Source organism: Carcharodon carcharias, chromosome 14 (assembly GCF_017639515.1).
Source record: "Carcharodon carcharias isolate sCarCar2 chromosome 14, sCarCar2.pri, whole genome shotgun sequence".
Classification (NCBI taxonomy): Eukaryota; Metazoa; Chordata; class Chondrichthyes; order Lamniformes; family Lamnidae; genus Carcharodon; species Carcharodon carcharias.
This window is the reverse complement of record NC_054480.1, coordinates 7,816,586-7,834,377: the sequence shown is the minus strand read 5'-3', so window position 1 is coordinate 7,834,377 and position 17,792 is coordinate 7,816,586. Positions and strand designations below refer to the sequence as shown.

At 59.1% G+C, this 17,792-nt stretch overlaps 1 protein-coding gene across 1 annotated transcript in view; it reads right to left on the bottom strand.

Moving 5' to 3' along the window:
- Positions 1 to 2,906: 2,906 nt before the first annotated feature.
- Positions 2,907 to 17,792, bottom strand: part of LOC121287009 (death-inducer obliterator 1-like) — a 132,677-nt gene continuing 117,791 nt past the window's right edge. The window contains exons 17-18 of the mRNA XM_041204426.1: positions 4,226 to 5,731; positions 2,907 to 3,664 (exon numbers count right to left, since the gene is read on the bottom strand). Coding sequence (XP_041060360.1) covers positions 3,126 to 3,664; positions 4,226 to 5,731 — 2,045 coding nt within the window. The 3' untranslated portion in view covers positions 2,907 to 3,125. The remainder of the gene's footprint in view (positions 3,665 to 4,225; positions 5,732 to 17,792) is intronic.

Here is a 17,792-nt window from a genome sequence, read left to right as displayed (position 1 = left end):
AGCCTCCCTGCCTCCTCAATACTACCTGTCCCACCTATCTTCGTATCATCTGCACTTAGCTCAGTTCCTTCATCTAGATCATTAATGTATAAAGTGAAAAGTTGTGGTCACAACACTGACCCCAGTGGAACTCCATTAGTCACTGGCCGCCATCCTGAGAAGGACCCCCTTATCCCCACTCTCTGCCTCCTGCCAGACAGCCAATCTTCTATCCATGCTAGTACCTTGCCTCTAACACCATGGGCTCTTATCTTACTGAGCAGCCTCCTGTGCAGCACCTTGTCAAAGGCCGTCTGGAAGTCCAAGTAGATAACACCCATTGATTCTTTGTCTAACCTACTCGTTACCTCCTCAAAGAATTCTAACAGATTCGACAGGCATGACCTCCCGTTGATGAAACCATGCTGTCTTTGCCCTATTTTATCTTTGTTCATGGAGGTGCACTGATTCATCAGCTTAGTGGAGTGGGGGTGGGGGGAGTACGTGATAATCAGCAGGGACGTTTCCTTGCCCATTCAGCTGGGTTGTATCCATCACCAAGACTTGTGTTCACTCCAGGATGAGCCTGTGCCTTACCTTGACCAACAGTCAGGTTGCATTTCCATCTATACCAACGCACAAATTAACCACAGGAGTAGGCCATTCAGCTTTTCGAGCCTGCTACGCCAGTTGATAGGACCTCTGATGAGTTTGGCCTTCTAAGCTCCTGGATAGACCCAAGCCCTGACAGAACACTGCTGCCTGTAGGGTACGTCAAACAACTGGAGCTCACTCTGCATTCCTCTTCTCATTCACAAGCCCCTTCATCTCTTCACTCTGGACCTTCACACCCTGGGTTATATCCTCGGTGCTTCCTACTCTTGAGTTAACCAAACGCTCCCCATAACATTTCCAACCGCATCCCCTGGAATTCTCTCCCTCAACGTCTCTCGCTGCCCTCTCACTCCACAGGGTTGTCCATCTTTCCTAACCCCATTTTAACTCTTATCTGGTGCTCAAACTCTTCCCTGGCTGTAGAGTTAGACGGAGGACACTACCTCACATCATCTGTGTAAAGGGCCTGGTTTCTTGGCCCTGCCCCTGGATGTTCCTAAATTTAAACAGAACAATCCTAATTCCGTCTCCAGCTCAAATGAAAGTCGAGTCGTGTTTTGACCTTGGTGGGGTTTTTTTTTTGTATTTTTATTATGCTGTACATTCTCGTTTTTCCCCTGTAAGCAAATCGAACCCGGTTTCTATCCAGTGATGACGTCTGTTGGTTTCAGTAACACAGAATGATTTAAAAAAAAAGAAAAATAATTCAGGTCAGCTTAACTTTGGGCCCGGGGCTTGAATCAGTGAATCACATCGAGTTCCAGAGGGTTGGACAAGCTCGGTGCGGACAGAAAGATCCTGTAAAAATTAAAGTGGAGGGAGGGGTGGAAAAGCCACTCCTGTATATACCAAAGATAAATCATCCTCGTTTTGCAACTGGAGAATTATCTGCAGAACGTAAAAGTCCCCACGGGCGCGGGGTGGGGTGGGGGGGGGGACAGAAGAAGGGGAACATCAAGCCTCGGAGACCAAACAACTTCCGACAGCCGTGAGTTTCCTGTTGACGGGGTAACTTGAAAGATTTTCGCAGACTTTTACAAACCCACATTGAGTAAGAAGAAAAAAAAAATAACAACCTGCACTTGGTGCGTTGTCGTCAAAAACACAACTTCCCTGTCTTTACCTGAGTTTCCCTCTTAGGTGCATTTTTTTTTTAAATATAGACAGAAATGCGAGAGAGAGAGAGAGAGAGAGAGAAAAAACAATTTCTGGAAGTTAAATGATCGAACAGGACAGGCCCAGAGGAATGTACAGGTGCAGATGGGTTTAGGGACCTTAACAGTCCAACACCGGGACAGAAACCACAGCCAAGTTCATGGTTACAGTGTGAAGTCGTTCATCAGTGATACAAAAATTGATCAGTAAATTAAAAAGATAGTATAATACAAACCAACGATAAACTCTCACACCCTGGATCTCTCTGGTGCGTCTGGGATAACCCGGGAAATCTTCACCACCCACTCCCCCCCAGCCGGCACCATCCACACTTTACATCAACATTAAACGGTGTGAACATTTCATTCAGATCCTGCGCCGAATTATTCGCTCCAACGCCTTCCCCACCCACCCAATCTTCGGTTTGCAAATGGAAACCAACGAGTTTATAATGAAAGCAGAAAGTGCTGGAAACACTCAACAACAGGTCGGGCCGGTATCTGTAGGTGTCAACTCCTGGTAGTGTCACAGGGACTCGGTCTCTCTCTCTCTCTCTCTCTCTCCCCACAGATGCTGCTCGACCCGTTGAGTTTTCCCAGCGGCTTCTGCTCTTATATCAGATTCCCTGCATTCTGCTCTTAGTTAACAAGACCACCGAGGTGTGACCCGGGGGGGGGGGGGGAAGGGGACGTGGGACAAGAGAGCAGAGGGAGAGGGAAAGGCACCCCAATCCCCCCAATCCCCCCCCCCCCCCCCAATAAAAAAACCTCTTCCTTCACCACATCAAAGAGAGGGAGCCTAGGTTTACATGTCCTTCCCGTCACTGAACCACCAGCTTCAATGACTGGACAAGTCCCTCTTTTCAAAAACAAAACAGCGTGATATGATACATTGAAGAAACGCAGTGTCTCAGTGTTGTGGAGGGAGGGAGGGGGGGTGGTCTCAGGGTGGGTGGGGGGATGCACATTGTGCCAATGTCAAAAGGCATTAAAGATTCTGTCGGTGGTGACAGGGTCCCAGCGGAATCTCCGCCACCAACCCACCCCCCCCCCCCCCCCCCCCACCACCAAGTCCAACTCATTTACAACATTCTCTCAAATCAAAAACGAATTTCCGAAAAAAAAGAGGGGGGGGGGGGGGTTTGAAATCAGGCCGGGACGGCGAACAATGTGGAAACCGGGAGCTAGGATTTAAATTTTATCTGGGAGGGGGAGAAAAATCCCGCTTTGCTCCCTCGCCCTTCTCTCACTCTGCAAATTGTACCAAGTGTCCCGCCGTCGAGTCCAAGTCCCTGTGCCCAATGTTGTCACACAGCAGGAGCTCCTCCGGCGGCACCTTCTCCTCTTGGGGGGTGATTCAGGCGGAGACGGGCGGGCTCACGATGCGGGTTTGCTGCTGTTTGCTGTTTCTGGGGCTGTTTTTTTGCTCTCCAGCTCCTCAGTCTTGTCCTTGTCCTGCTCTTTACTCTTGCTCCCTTCTCTCCGCTCTCTCTCTTTCCCCCGGTCTCTGCTTCGCTCCTTCTCCCGCTCCCTGTCCTTGTCTCTGCTCCGCTCCCGGTCCCGCTCTCGGTCGCGGTCCCGCTCCCTCCGCCGGTACCGGTCCCGGTCGTGGTCCCGCTCCCGGTTCTTGCTGCGGTCCCGCTCCCGGCTCCGCTCCCAGTCCCGGTCCCGGTTCCAGCTCCGCTCCCGCTCCCAGGGTCTCCCGTAATCCCGCTCCCGGTCCCGCCGCCGGTCCTCCCCACGGCGGAACCGCTCGGCCGGGTGGCGGGCGTCGGGGCGCTCGCCCCCGCCTCCCCCGCCCCGGTAGCCGCCGCCGCCGCCGACGTCCCCCCGCTGCCTCCCGGGGTGGGTCCGGCTCCGCTCCCGGTCCCGCTCCCGGGAGTCCGGCAACTGAGGCGACCCTAGGCGGCGCTCGGCTTCGGGGGGTTTGAGGGCCGATCCGGGCGGGGGTAGAGCCGGGGGGGGCAGCTCGTGGGGGGAGGGGGAGTGGTTGCCCCCCAGGGGGCGGGGGCTCTGCTGTTGCTGCTGCTGCGGCGGGCCGGTGAACCCCGGGAGGGGCTGGCCCTGGAATCGGTACCGGGGGGTGGGAATCCCCCTCGGGAAGAGGGGCAAGGGTTTAGGGAGCGGGAAAGGCGCCCCCGCCTCCCGGACCAAGTCCGAACCCGGTCGGGGGAAGTGCTGGGCGCCGTGGGGGGGCTGGAAAGGCGGCGGCGGGGTTCCCGCCGCCGGGTGGTGGAAACTCTCCGGGGGGCCGCCGAAGCTGTGGTGGGGGTGGGGGTGCGGGTGCGGGTGGGGGAGGGCCCGGGGCGGGGAGGGAGAGGGGAAGGCGGGGCGGTCCCCGGGGTAAGGGGGCCCCAGTAGGGAGGGGAGGACAGGGGTGGGCAGCAAGCCCTTGGTTGGGGGCTGGAATTGAGCGGGTTCCCCCAGGGGAAGAGGAAGGGGAAGGGGCAGGGGCTGGGGCTGGGGCTGGGGCGGACCGCCCGGCGGGGGGGCCGCCTCCTGGGTCCCGGCGGGCGGGTGAAGCGCCTCCTCCTTCCCCCAGGAGTTGGGGGCGGCCCCGTCCCCGGGCAGCGGCGTTGGCGCCGGTCCCTCCAGGGCGGCGGCGAGGGCGGCGGCGGCGGGATCCAGGAGCCCGGGGCTGGGGTACGGGGCGCCGACCGCCGGGTAAGAGGAGAGCGGCTGGTCGGCCGGGAGGGCTGCACCGTCTGCGGGAGCCGGGCTGCGGTGGGGCTGGTGGTGGTTTGGTGGGGCCAGTCTCCTGACGGCCGCCTGGCGGGGGTCCCGGCTCTGGTCAATCATCTGGGAGAGGCCGGAGGGGGCCGGGAGCTCCTGGCCGGACAGCTGACCGGTGCCGGCCGCTTCCGGCCCCTCGAACAGCTCGGGTTTGAAGGCGGCGGTGGAGGATTTGGGGGGCGGCGACATGAGGGCGTCCGAGACGGAGAAACAAGCCATGGAGACCCCGACGGCCGCCCGCTGCTGTCTCAGGGCTTCCTCCTGCTCCTCCACCTGGCGGGTCTGCTCCTCAATCTGCTGGTTGAGGGTCTCCAGCATCTTCTGCTGCTCCTGCAGCGAGGAGCCGGCCGGGAGGGAGCTCAGGTAGAGCTCGCCGGACACCGCCACGCCCCTGCTCTTGGTCTCCGAGGCGGCTCCGGCCTCACCGCCCATGGGCACCATCGCCTCCTGCAGGATGGTCTCGTCCGCCGGGTCGTAGGCGTCCTCCAGGTCGTAGACCGCCTCCGCCTCCGGCTTGTACTCCTCCTCCGGGTCGTACGGCCGGTTGTCGTCGTCCTCCGGACCCGGACCCGCCTTCTCCTCCTTCAGCTGTCCGAACTGCTGGACAATGGGGTCCAGCAGAGGAGGGGCGGAGGCGGAGGAGGAGGAGGAGGAGGAGGAGGTGGTGGTGGTGGTGGTGGTGGAGGAGGAGGAGGAGGAGGAGGAGGGGGCGGAGGAGGAAGGGGCTGCTTCGGGCTCCGGGTTGGAGCCGGGCGAGTCCGGGGAGTCCTTCGCCTTTTCGAAGCTCTTCTTGCCCCCGAACAGGGTCTGGAGGATGTGCTGCAGCGGGTTGGCCACTTTGCCGGGGGCCGCCGGGCCGATTTTGCTGGGGGCGGGCGGCGGCGGCGGCGGGCCGGAGGGCGGGATGACCTTGGGAGGGGCTGGGAGCGGGTCCGCCTCCGCTTCTGGAGGTGGGGAGCCGGGTGGGCTGGTGCCGGTGGTGTTGGTGAGGGTGGTGGTGGTCTCTCCGTACAGGACGGTGCCCTTGGTCACTTTGCCCTCTCTGGTGGCCGGGGCGGGCGGTCCTGGGTAACGGTGCTGACCCTCCACCTCCTCGGGGACGGCCAGGCGACTCCTCTTCTCCTCGGCTGGTATATTCTCCCCTCTATCTGGCTCGGCCACACTGGCGGGTTCAGGCTCCAGCAGCCGCCGCTTCCCCTTCTGCCGGATAACCAAGCCCAGGATCAGATTGGGGCGACTCTTCTCCAAACCTGAGAGAGAGAAACACAGAGAGAGAGAGAGAGAGAGAGGGGGGGATGAGATCAGGTCAGTGGAGATACTTTGCCGACTGTACAAACACAAGACATTTCACAACAGCTTCAGTCAACCAATAGATAACTGTAAGATAGAGTTAAGATCAGGCCCTAAGTGAATGGGTTTTGGGAAAGTGCCCATAGGAACATGAAGTGACCATTCAGTCCCTCAGGCCTGTTTCACAATTCAATTAGATCACGGTTGATCAGTATCTCCGCTCTCTATGGCACACGACCCTGCTCATGAATTGAATAAGGGGGCAAGGCTTATGAATCGTGAGACGCTCAGTTTGCTTTATGGAACTTCCCTTTTTCCCGTCAACACAAGTTCAAAAGAGTTGGGAGGAAGTTCAAATCCTGACATCTGAACATCACTGAGTCTTTGATCTTGGACTGACCGTACAAACGCAAGACATTTCACAACAGCTTCACTCAACCAATAACTGAAAATTCTGCTCAATAAAATGTTTTACTTTGTATATTTAAGTGAAGCCTGATTAATGCAGTGATGGTTAGTGCCCCCATTTCACTCAAAGCCAGACTACACCCCACATGGAGGAGGAGGAGGAGGGAGTGAGGGAGGGAGGGGGGTAGAATGCAGCAGGTGGATCCAGAGTGTAGGACCAGAACCGGATCCACCTGCTGAAGAAATAATTCACGTTGGGGAATATACTGGAAGCAGAGTCCTCCCCTCTGGGTTAAAGCTGATGGGGCAGTGCGAGGGAGCCAGCAGGGACAGGAATGGGAGTGGCCGTCAATACTGAGAATACACCAGGACCAGAGGCTGTCCTGTAACTGTAAACAGGACAAACACAGCAGAGAGCACAACAATTCCAGTAGAGAGACCCTGGGAGGGGGAGGGGGAGGGGGAGGGGGGAGAGGGGAGAGGGGAAGGGGGAGGGGGGAGAGTGGAGGGGGGAGGGGGGGAGGGGGAGGGGGAGGGGGAGGGGGAAAGGGGAGGGGGGGAGGGGGAGAGGGGAGGGGGGGGGAGAGGGGAGGGGGGGAGGGAGTAGGAGGGAGAGGGGGACAGAGGGGGGGAGAGGGAGGGAGAGGGGGACAGAGGGGGGGAGAGGGAGGGAGAGGGGGACAGGGGGGGAGAGGGAGGGAGAGGGGGACAGGGGGGGAGAGGGGGACGGGGGGGGACAGGGGGGGAGAGGGAGGGAGAGGGGGACAGGGGGGGGGGAGAGGGAGGGAGAGGGGGACAGAGGGGGGGGAGAGGGAGGGAGAGGGGGACAGGGGGGGAGAGGGAGGGAGAGGGGGACAGGGGGGGAGAGGGGGACGGGGGGGACAGGGGGGGAGAGGGAGGGAGAGGGGGACAGGGGGGAGAGGGGGGACAGGGGGGGAGAGGGGGACGGGGGGGGAGAGGGAGGGAGAGGGGGACGGGGGGGGAGAGGGAGGGAGAGGGGGACAGGGGGGGAGAGGGGGGGGAGAGGGGGACGGGGGGGACAGGGGGGAGAGGGAGGGAGAGGGGGACGGGGGGGGAGAGGGGGGGACAGGGGGGGAGAGGGGGACGGGGGGGGGAGAGGGAGGGAGAGGGGGACGGGGGGGGAGAGGGGGGACAGGGGGGGAGAGGGGGACGGGGGGGGAGAGGGAGGGAGAGGGGGACGGGGGGGGAGAGGGGGACGGGGGGGGGAGAGGGGGGACAGGGGGGGAGAGGGAGGGAGAGGGGGGGGAGAGGGGGACAGGGGGGACAGGGGGGACAGGGGGGGGAGAGGGAGGGAGAGGGGGACGGGGGGGGAGAGGGGGGACGGGGGGGGAGAGGGGGGACAGGGGGGGAGAGGGGGACGGGGGGGGAGAGGGAGGGAGAGGGGGACGGGGGGGGAGAGGGGGACGGGGGGGGAGAGGGGGGACAGGGGGGGGAGAGGGAGGGAGAGGGGGACGGGGGGGAGAGGGAGGGAGAGGGGGACGGGGGGGGAGAGGGGGACGGGGGGGGAGAGGGGGACGGGGGGGGAGAGGGGGGACAGGGGGGGGGAGAGGGGGGACAGGGGGGGGAGAGGGGGGACAGGGGGGGAGAGGGAGGGAGAGGGGGACAGGGGGGGAGAGGGGGACGGGGGGGACAGGGGGGGAGAGGGAGGGAGAGGGGGACAGGGGGGGAGAGGGGGACAGGGGGGACAGGGGGGGACAGGGGGGGGGAGAGGGGGGACAGGGGGGGGGAGAGGGAGGGAGAGGGGGACAGGGGGGGGAGAGGGAGGGAGAGGGGGACAGGGGGGGAGAGGGGGACAGGGGGGACAGGGGGGACAGGGGGGGGAGAGGGAGGGAGAGGGGGGACAGGGGGGGAGAGGGGGACAGGGGGGACAGGGGGGACAGGGGGGGGAGAGGGGGGACAGGGGGGGAGAGGGGGACGGGGGGGAGAGGGAGGGAGAGGGGGACAGGGGGGGGACAGGGGGGGAGAGGGGGGGAGAGGGGGGAGAGGGAGGGAGAGGGGGGAGAGGGGGGACAGGGGGGGAGAGGGGGGGAGAGGGGGGAGAGGGAGGGAGAGGGGGACAGGGGGGGAGAGGGAGGGAGAGGGGGGAGAGGGAGGGAGAGGGGGAAGAGGGAGGGAGAGGGGGAAGAGGGGGGGAGAGGGGGAAGAGGGGGGGAGAGGGGGAAGAGGGGGGAAGAGGGGGGGAGAGGGGGGGGAGAGGGAGGGAGAGGGGGACAGGGGGGAGAGGGGGACGGGGGGAGAGGGAGGGAGGGAGTAGGAGGGAGAGGGGGACAGGGGGGGAGAGGGATGGAGGGAGTAGGAGGGAGAGGGGGGGAGAGGGAGGGAGAGGGGGAAGAGGGGGGGAGAGGGGGGAAGAGGGGGGGAGAGGGGGAAGAGGGGGGGGAGAGGGGGAAGAGGGGGGGAGAGGGGGGGGAGAGGGAGGGAGAGGGGGACAGGGGGGAGAGGGGGACGGGGGGAGAGGGAGGGAGGGAAGTAGGAGGGAGAGGGGGACAGGGGGGGGAGAGGGATGGAGGGAGTAGGAGGGAGAGGGGGGGGAGAGGGAGGGAGGGAGTAGGAGGGAGAGGGGGACAGGGGGGGAGAGGGATGGAGGGAGTAGGAGGGAGAGGGGGGGGAGAGGGAGGGAGGGAGTAGGAGGGAGAGGCGGACAGGGGGGGAGAGGGATGGAGGGAGTAGGAGGGAGAGGGGGGGAGAGGGAGGGAGGGAGTAGGAGGGAGAGGGGGACAGGGGGGGAGAGGGATGGAGGGAGTAGGAGGGAGAGGGGGGGAGAGGGAGGGAGGGAGTAGGAGGGAGAGGGGGACGGGGGGGAGAGGGATGGAGGGAGTAGGAGGGAGAGGGGGGGAGAGGGAGGGAGGGAGTAGGAGGGAGAGGGGGACAGGGGGGGAGAGGGAGGGAGTAGGAGGGACAGGGGGGGAGAGGGGGAAGGGAGAGGAGGGGGAGGGAAAGGGGGAGAGGGGAGACGGGAAAGGGAGGGAGAGGGGGAGAGGGGAGAAGGGAAAAAGGAAGGGAGGGGGAAAGGGAGAGGGGGAGAGGGGGAAAGGGAGAGGGGGAAAGGGAGAGGGGGAAAGGGAGAGGGGGAAAGGGAGAGGGGGAAAGGGAGAGGGGAAGAGGGGGAAAGGGAGAGGGGGAGAGGGGGAAAGGGAGAGGGGGAAAGGGAGAGGGGGAAGAGGGGGAAAGAGAGAAGGGGAAAGGGAGAGGGGGAGAGGGGGGAAAGGGAGAGGGGGAAAGGGAGAGGGGGAAAGGGAGAGGGGGAAAGGGAGAGGGGGAAGAGGGGGAAAGAGAGAGGGGGAAAGGGAGGAGAGGGGGAGCGGGGGAAAGGGAGAGGGGGAAGAGGGGGGAAAGGAGAGAGGGGGAGCGGGGGGAAAGGGAGAAGGGGAAAGGGAGAGGGGGAAAGAGGGGGAAAGGGAGAGGGGGAGAGGGGGGAAAGGGAGAGGGGGAAAGGGAGAGGGGGTGCGGGGGGAAAGGAGAGAGGGGGAGCGGGGGAAAGGGAGAGGGGGAGAGGGGGAAAGGGAGAGGGGGAGCGGGGGAAAGGGAGAGGGGGAGAGGGGGAAAGGGAGAGGGGGAAAGGGAGAGGGGGAGAGGGAGAGGGGGAGTGGGGGAAAGGGAGAGGGGGAAAGGGAGAGGGGGAAAGGGAGAGGGGGAGAGGGAGAGGGGGAGAGGGGGAAAGGGAGAGGGGGAGAGGGAGAGGGGGAGAGGGGGAAAGGGAGAGGGGGAAAGGGAGAGGGGGAAAGGGAGAGAGGGAAAGGGAGAGGGGGGAGAGGGGGAGAGGGGAAAAGGGAGAAGGAGGGAGAGGGAGAAAGGGAGGGAGAGGGGGAAAGGGAAAGGGAGGGGGAGGGGGAAAGGGAGTAGGAAAGGGAGAGGGGGATAGGGAGAGGGGAATAGGGAAAAAGGAAGGGAGAGGGGGAAAGGGAGAGGGGGAAAGGGAGGGAGGGAGAGGGGGAAAGGGAGGGAGGGAGAGGGGGAAATGGAGGGAGGGAGAGGGGGAAAGGGAGGGAGGGAGAGGGGGAAAGGGAGGGAGGGAGAGGGGGAAAGGGAGGGAGGGAGAGGGGGAAAGGGAGGGAGGGAGAGGGGGAAAGGGAGGGAGGGAGAGGGGAAAGGGAGGGAGGGAGAGGGAGGGAGGGAGGGACAGGGGGGGAGGGAGGGAGGGAGAGGGAGAGGGGGCAGGTGGAAAGGGGAGGGGAAAGGGGCAGGTGGAAAGGGGGAGGGGAAAGGGGGGGGAGGGGATGACCCACGACTTGGTGGGGGGGCGGGGATGACGCACGGCTCGGGGGGGGGGTGGGGATGACGCACGACTTGGGGGGGGGTTGGGCAGGTGGGGACGACGCACGACTTGTGGGGGGGGGGTTGGGCGGGTGGGGACGACGCACGACTTGGGGGGAGGGGGGGAGTGTTGGGTGGGTGTGGATGACACACGACTTGAGGGGGGTGTGGATGGGGAAGACCCACGACTTGAGGGGGGGTTGTGGATGGGGAAGACCCACGACTTGAGGGGGGGGGGTGGATGGGGAAGACCCACGACTTGAGGGGGCAGGGGTGGATGGGGAAAATCAACGGGAGGTGGGAGAAAATTTGGGGTTGGGGTGGGGGATGAAGGGGAGCACTTGGTGGGATGAAGGTGAAGGGATGGGGAAGGGATTGGCGGGGAGTCAGGGGGATTGGAGAGGTCGGGTGAGGGAGGAGGGGGAGGGTGCGAAGGTAAGGTGGAGTGGCAGAGAAGCAGTCAGGGTGAACGGAGAGGGGTGAAGGGGAGAGGTCCGGTGTGGGGCAAGAGCTGGGTGAAGGGAAGAGAAGTGGAGGGGGAGGGTTGGAGGATGGGGTGAACGGTGGGAGGGCATGAGGGAGGTACAGGTGAGGGTGAAGATTTGGGTGTGGATGAGTTGGGGCTGAAGGAGTAGAGGTGGGTTTGAAAGGGGTAGGGGAGAGGTGGGGCAAAATGGGGAGGTGGGGTGGGGCAAGGCGATAGGCAGAGGGGAAAAGGATGGGGGTAGGGGAAGGGAAAGGGGGGTTGGGGTGGTTGAAGTTAAGGCAGGATTTGGGTGGAGGAGAATGGGGAACTGAGGGGGGATTGGGGTGGGGAGCAGGGGGGGCGGGGAGTTTGGGTGGAGAGCAGGGGGAAGTTGGGGTGGAAAATGGGAGGTTGGGGGCAGAGGAGAGGGGGTTGGGAATGGAGACTAGGGTTTGGGGTGGAGAGTGGGGGGGCTTGGGGTGGAGAGTGGGGGGTGCTTGGGGTGGAGAGTGGGGGGTGCTTGGGGTGGAGGAGGGGGGGTTAGGGGTGGAGAGTGGGGGGGTGGGGTGGAGAGTGGGGGGGAGTTGGGGTGGAGAGTGGGGGGGGGTTGTTGGGGTGGAGAGTGGGGGGGTGTTGGGGTGGAGAGTGGGGGGGGGTGTTGGGATGGAGAGTGGGGGGGCTGTTGGGGTGGAGAGTGGGGAGAGATGGGGTGGAGAGTGGGGAGAGATGGGGTGGAGAGTGGGGAGAGATGGGGTGGAGAGTGGGGAGAGATGGGGTGGAGAGTGGGGAGAGATGGGGTGGAGAGTGGGGAGAGAGGGGGTGCAGAGTGGAGAGAGATGGGGTGCAGAGTGGGGAGAGATGGGGTGCAGAGTGGGGAGAGGTGGGTGCAGATTGGGGAGAGATGGGGTGCAGAGTGGGGAGAGATGGGGTGCAGAGTGGGGAGAGATGGGGTGCAGAGTGGGGAGCAGAGTGGTGAGAGATGGGGTGGAAGATTGGGTTGAGGGTGGAGAGTGGAGGAGTTGGGGTGGAGAGTTGGGGAGGTTGGGGTGGAGAGTGGGGGTGCTTGGGATGGAGGGGGGAGTTGGGGTGGAGAGTAGGGGTGTGTTGGGGTGGAGAGTGGGGGGGGTGTTGGGGTGGAGAGTGGGGGGGGTCTTGGGTGGAGAGTGGGGGGGTCTTGGGTGGAGAGTGGGGGGGTCTTGGGTGGAGAGTGGGGGGGTCTTGGGTGGAGAGTGGGGGGGTCTTGGGTGGAGAGTGGGGGGGGGTCTTGGGTTGGAGAGTGGGGGGGGGGGTCTTGGGGCGGAGAGTGGCGGGGGGGTCTTGGGGCGGAGAGTGGCGAGGGGGTCGGGGTGGAGAGTGGCGGGGGGGTCGGGGTGGAGAGTGGGGAGGGGTTGGGGTGGAGAGTGGGGAGGGGTTGGGGTGGAGAGTGGGGAGGGGTTGGGGTGGAGAGTGGGGAGGGGTTGGGGTGGAGAGTGGAGAGTGGGGAGGGGTTGGGGTGGAGAGTGGAGAGTGGGGAGGGGTTGGGGTGGAGAGTGGAGAGTGGGGAGGGGTTGGGGTGGAGAGTGGGGAGGGGTTGGGGTGGAGAGTGGGGAGGGGTTGGGGTGGAGAGTGGGGAGGGGTTGGGGTGGAGAGTGGAGAGTGGGGAGGGGTTGGGGTGGAGAGTGGGGAGGGGTTGGGGTGGAGAGTGGGGAGGGGTTGGGGTGGAGAGTGGAGAGTGGGGAGGGGTTGGGGTGGAGAGTGGAGAGTGGGGAGGGGTTGGGGTGGAGAGTGGAGAGTGGGGAGGGGTTGGGGTGGAGAGTGGGGAGGGGTTGGGGTGGAGAGTGGGGAGGGGTTGGGGTGGAGAGTGGGGAGGGGTTGGGGTGGAGAGTGGGGAGGGGTTGGGGTGGAGAGTGGGGAGAGGTGGGGATGACAAAATGGGGATAAATGGAGTAGGAGAGGGGTAGAGGGGTTGCAGGGAGGCAAAGTTGGGCATAGAGTGAGTGTGGTGAAAGCGAAGTGGCTATTTTCCTGTGAAATTCAGAGTTGCAGATTCTCTCGAAAACTGGGATTATATCATTCCAACAACAGCAATAGGAATGGTTTCCATCTCTAATCTGTATAGCCTGCTTGTTGCTTGAAGTACCAGTCTGGACAGGCAGTCTATAGCTGAGAAAACAATTATTTTAAATGCTTAAACTTCTCAGGATTAACCTCATCAGATTAAAAATAAAACTGGTTGAAGGCTCTTGGGAATAATCCTCAAATCCAAGTGGGATCGTACGGGTCCCTCGGTCAGTTTGAGCGGGTTGTTCCTGTTACTGTCAGATGCAATTGGAACGCTGAATAAATGGAGAGAGAGAGAGAGAGAGATTTTCTTCCGTCATCGCTGCAGGTTCCCCGTCTTTGTACCAGGAATATCCTAGTCCAGGCACACTTCAATTCGGAGTCAAGTGGACTGGGAACCTCTCTTCACAGGTCACTGAATCCAGGAGCCTCCAGGCAGGTTCAAGCGTCGGGGTGGGGGGGGCAAGGGATATAACCAGTCACAAAATAAGCATCACAACAGTGATCTCCCTGAAATACACACGCGTTTAGCGAATTCATTGCCCAGTCAGGCTAAACGCTGTATTGTCATATTAAAAAGGCTTATCAGGAGGGAAGAAATCCCCATTTACATCCCGGCCGCCTCGAAACGCTTTACCACAAATTATTATTTTTTTTTTGAAGTAGTCACTGTTGGAATGTAGGGAACCACCAAAGCCAATGTGCGCACAGCAAACTCCTACCAAGAACAGTAAACACAACTCCTGGCTGGAGCCCAGTCCCGCTTTTAATTCTCCTGCTGGAATTTTACGCATTTGGTTTAATGAGGCGACTTAATGATTCCTCTATTCCGGAGGATCATTTTAGACAAGTCCGGAATCACGATTCAGTCAGTGAGCTGTGGCCAGGAAGTGGGAGCCCCAAATCCACTGACAGCAAGTCTCACTCCACACCACCTCATCCGACATAGAAACCATCTCCTGTCGGAGAAAGACTGAGAAGTCCAGTCCATATTTACAGTCGCCAAGGCCGTCAAGAGCTGGGATGGGATTGTCGGGACATTTATCAAGTCCGGCCAGCACAGAAATAACTGAGTGACTAAACTGACGAGGCGTTTGGTGCTAGGGTAATGCAGCAGCTCTCGGCCTCGCTGCCTGGTCTGTACCGAGCTGATCTCAGGGAAGGCAAATTTGGCGGAACTTCCATCCAAGTAGGGAGTTAGACAGGGTCCCGACTGCTGATCACTGCACCAACGAATCCTGATAAAGGGTTTTGACTGTGGGTGCCAGTCGACGCCTCCCAGAGTGGAATAGCGGCCAATACATTGAGAGTGGCCGGGAGGTCGCTGTGGAACGGGATCCTCACAAGAGACAGCTTCCTTTAGGAGAGGAAGGGACAAAATGTCTTAGACCATGCAGTATTGACAGGTGTAGCATCTCACACACACACACACACACACACACACAGCCCCCCCCCACCGCCCCCCCCGTCCCCCACCACAGTCATACACTCCCAGCGCGTTGCCAAGAACTCTTTAAACTTTAATATTTCGTAGCGGTTTGCAGCTTTACAAACTAAGAAACGTACAGCACAATTTCTAACTTGTCTAAAAGTTCAATTCAGTTCTGTTCCCAGATCAAATGCTCCAGCTATTTGAAAGCGAGCGCGGTTACAGCGCTGCTCAGCGATCATTCTAACAGCTGATGAGCTATTCAAGCTACATACGCAGCTCTCGTCTGCTGCTTCCTCGGCCAACTGAAAGACTTGGCTGCAAAAAGGGGGACATCTTCCCCCCGCCCCGGCTAATTTCCTCCAACAATCTTTTGCACAACTAAAGCTGCTACCAGGGAATCCAGTTACATTTAGAGTTTGCCAGTTTTTAAAGAGTTTGTCAGTTTTATAATCGGACCAGACAATCCGAATGAAATATTTTTTTTTTAAAAAAGGGTCTTTGTTTGGACCGGGACATTAGCTTCTCGGAAATAGAAACGATTCAGTCGAAGGGAAGGAGGTGACACTTATGTAAAAACGGTTAGAATTTATACTTTCAATAATTTTTTTGTGTGAAGTTAGTAGCATAAGAAGGTGGAGTATTTTTCTGCGGTGAACTGTGATCTGGAAGACACTGCCTGAAAGGGTGGTGGAAGCAGATTCAATGACACATTTCAAAATGAGGGGGTCATTTGCAGGCAAGGGGAAAGAGCAGGCCAGTGGGACAAACTTAAATAGAGTCAGCATGGGCACGGTGGCTGAACGGCCGCCTCCTGCGCTGCACCTCTTGTGCTATCAGTTTTACTTTCTACACGACACTGGCAGTCTGTTATCAACCAGAGTCCCAAGCCAACCAGACTGGCAGTATAGGGGTCACTCCGGGATCCTCACTCACTTCCATTCAGGAAAACATACCCTGACTTAAAAAAAAAAGCGGGATACTAGGAAAAGGGGATGGCACCGTCAATACTGTAGGGCAGAAAGCTGCAGGCGTCATGAAGAGGTGGCGTGTGAAGACTGTTTGGCAGTGTTTTTAAGTCCCATCTCTTCCCTACAGCTTGGAGATCACTGAGGCGGATTTCATGGTCTATGTATGTTGGTGCGGGGGGTTGGGGGGGGCGGTGTGGTGGTGGAGGGGGGTGTCTGAGCTGCTGTGGGGGCGGGGGGAAATCACAGACTGACTCTTCTATTGACAATAATATTTAAAATAAACCAGCTACCGTCAACTTAAATGTTTACACAAGAACTGCTCAAAATCAGCCACTCACTATGCTGTAAATCCAGCAGCTCAGTGTCTGACAGGACACACACACACACACACACACACACACAAAAACCGTATCAATAGGGATTCATTCCTGCTCGCTTACTCTCCCTCTCGAATCCACTCCTGTAATCTACTTCAATAGCCGTCCATCCCTAACCCCGCTGTGTACTGGGATTCCGAAGTTCTGCCCGACCTCCCTACTTACAGCAGCAAGCTAAGGTAAGCGAAGAGGTCCCAACACGCCCGAGTCTTTAACGCAGGATTTCTCCCTGAGTCTGAATGGTAGAGTGTTGGCGAGAGTCCCCCCACAGCATCAGCATCAGCTTCAGCTCCTGTTCTGGCTCCCTCCAACCGTCCGCTTTGGGGCGAGCTGTCACAGATCTCTGTGAATGAACTTCTGCCGCGTGTGTAGTTACAGACCTTCTCTGGGACTTTAGGGCGAAGCACAGCCCTGGCACCGTCAGATCACACACCCAGTGAGGATGGCTGTACAACATCAACAAGCTGATCGTTTCCATATCTCACACTCGACCAGAGGGCCCCAGACCAGCAAGCTCAACATGCAAGACAGGAGGTGGTCGTTCGGCCCATTGCACCTACGCCGACTCTTTGAGAGAATTATCCAATTAGCCGTACTCCTCTTTCTCTAGAGCCCAAATTATTTTTCTTTCCTTTATCCAATTCCTTGTGAAAGTTACTATCGGCTCCCCCTTTCCACCCCCGCAAGCACTGCATTCCAGATCATAACGATTAAGCCCAATTTTCAATTTAAAAATTAACCCTGCACAAGTCGGATATACAACTCCTGCAGGCAATGTTTTAGCACCTCTCAGGTGGAAGGAAACATCTCAAGTGATTTACATTCACAGGGAGAAGAAGCGAAGACTATGGAGCAGGAAATCAAATTGGAAAATTGTTGGAGGAGCCTGAGGACTGAAGGCATAATTGAAGAGGTGTGTTCTGTCGATTTTGGCAGAGAGGGAAGGTGAAAGGAAGTAGGCAGAGTGTTCCAATGAACAGGAACAGGCGGCAAAATGATGGGAGCAGTGACCATGGGAACACAGAGCAACCTGGAGGAGTGGGGGAGTCATGAGGAAAGATAGGGACAACTTGTAAGCAGGGAGTTGAACTCATGTGAACTTGATGAGGCATAAGAAGCTTAGAACATAAGAAACAGGAGCAGAGAATCATACAGCCCTTTGATGCTGCTCTGTCATTTAATATGATTACACCTGATCCTCAACCTCAACTCTAAATTCCCACCTGATCCCCATATTGCAGATTTCTGTAGAGTCCAAAAATCTATCGGCTTGAATATACTCAACCACTGAGCATCCACAGCTCTCTGGGTGAAGAAATTCCTCATCTCAATCCAAAATGGCCATTCTCTTATCCTGACACCATGCTCCCTAAGTCTGGACTTTCCAGCCAGGAGAAAATAACCTCCCAGCATCTACCCTGTCAAGCTTTCAAGAATTTTATACATTTCAATGAGATCATCCAGAGTATAAGCCCATTCTATTCAATCTCTCCTCATAGGGAAATCCTCTCATACTCTCATTCCAGATATCAATCTAGTGGGCATTTGAGAGTGGGGAGGTGGTGAGTGAGAGGTGACACAGGTCACAGCCATTTTGGATGGATTTACTCTTGTGGAAGATTGAGGTAAGGGGGACTGTTCAAGAGTAATCAAGCCTAGAGGTGATGATGCGATGGACTCGGGATTGGCAGCAATGGCGGTGGGGCAGGTTGTCGGGTAGTTTATAGATAATTTGGATTGATAAACCATGATTAATATTAATTTATGAAAACAAAGATTTCAGAACAAAAAGGCTCCTTAAGGTGGACCAATCCTTTTCAATAACTGCTCGCCCTTTCTATATCTCCAGAAACCATGTTCAGATTCGATTTCACTGATCATCCTTGGTAAGCTCTTCCAGTCTGCCTCCCTCCCTCTCTGATGAAAAAAACAATTCTGCCTGATTTTCTTACTCTTAACTTTGCTATTTTGGACTTATGCTCTTTGCTTTTGAATCCTTTGCATTGGTCATTAGTAGTTGGGTTTGAAACTTTATGGAGCCCAATCTTCCTGTTG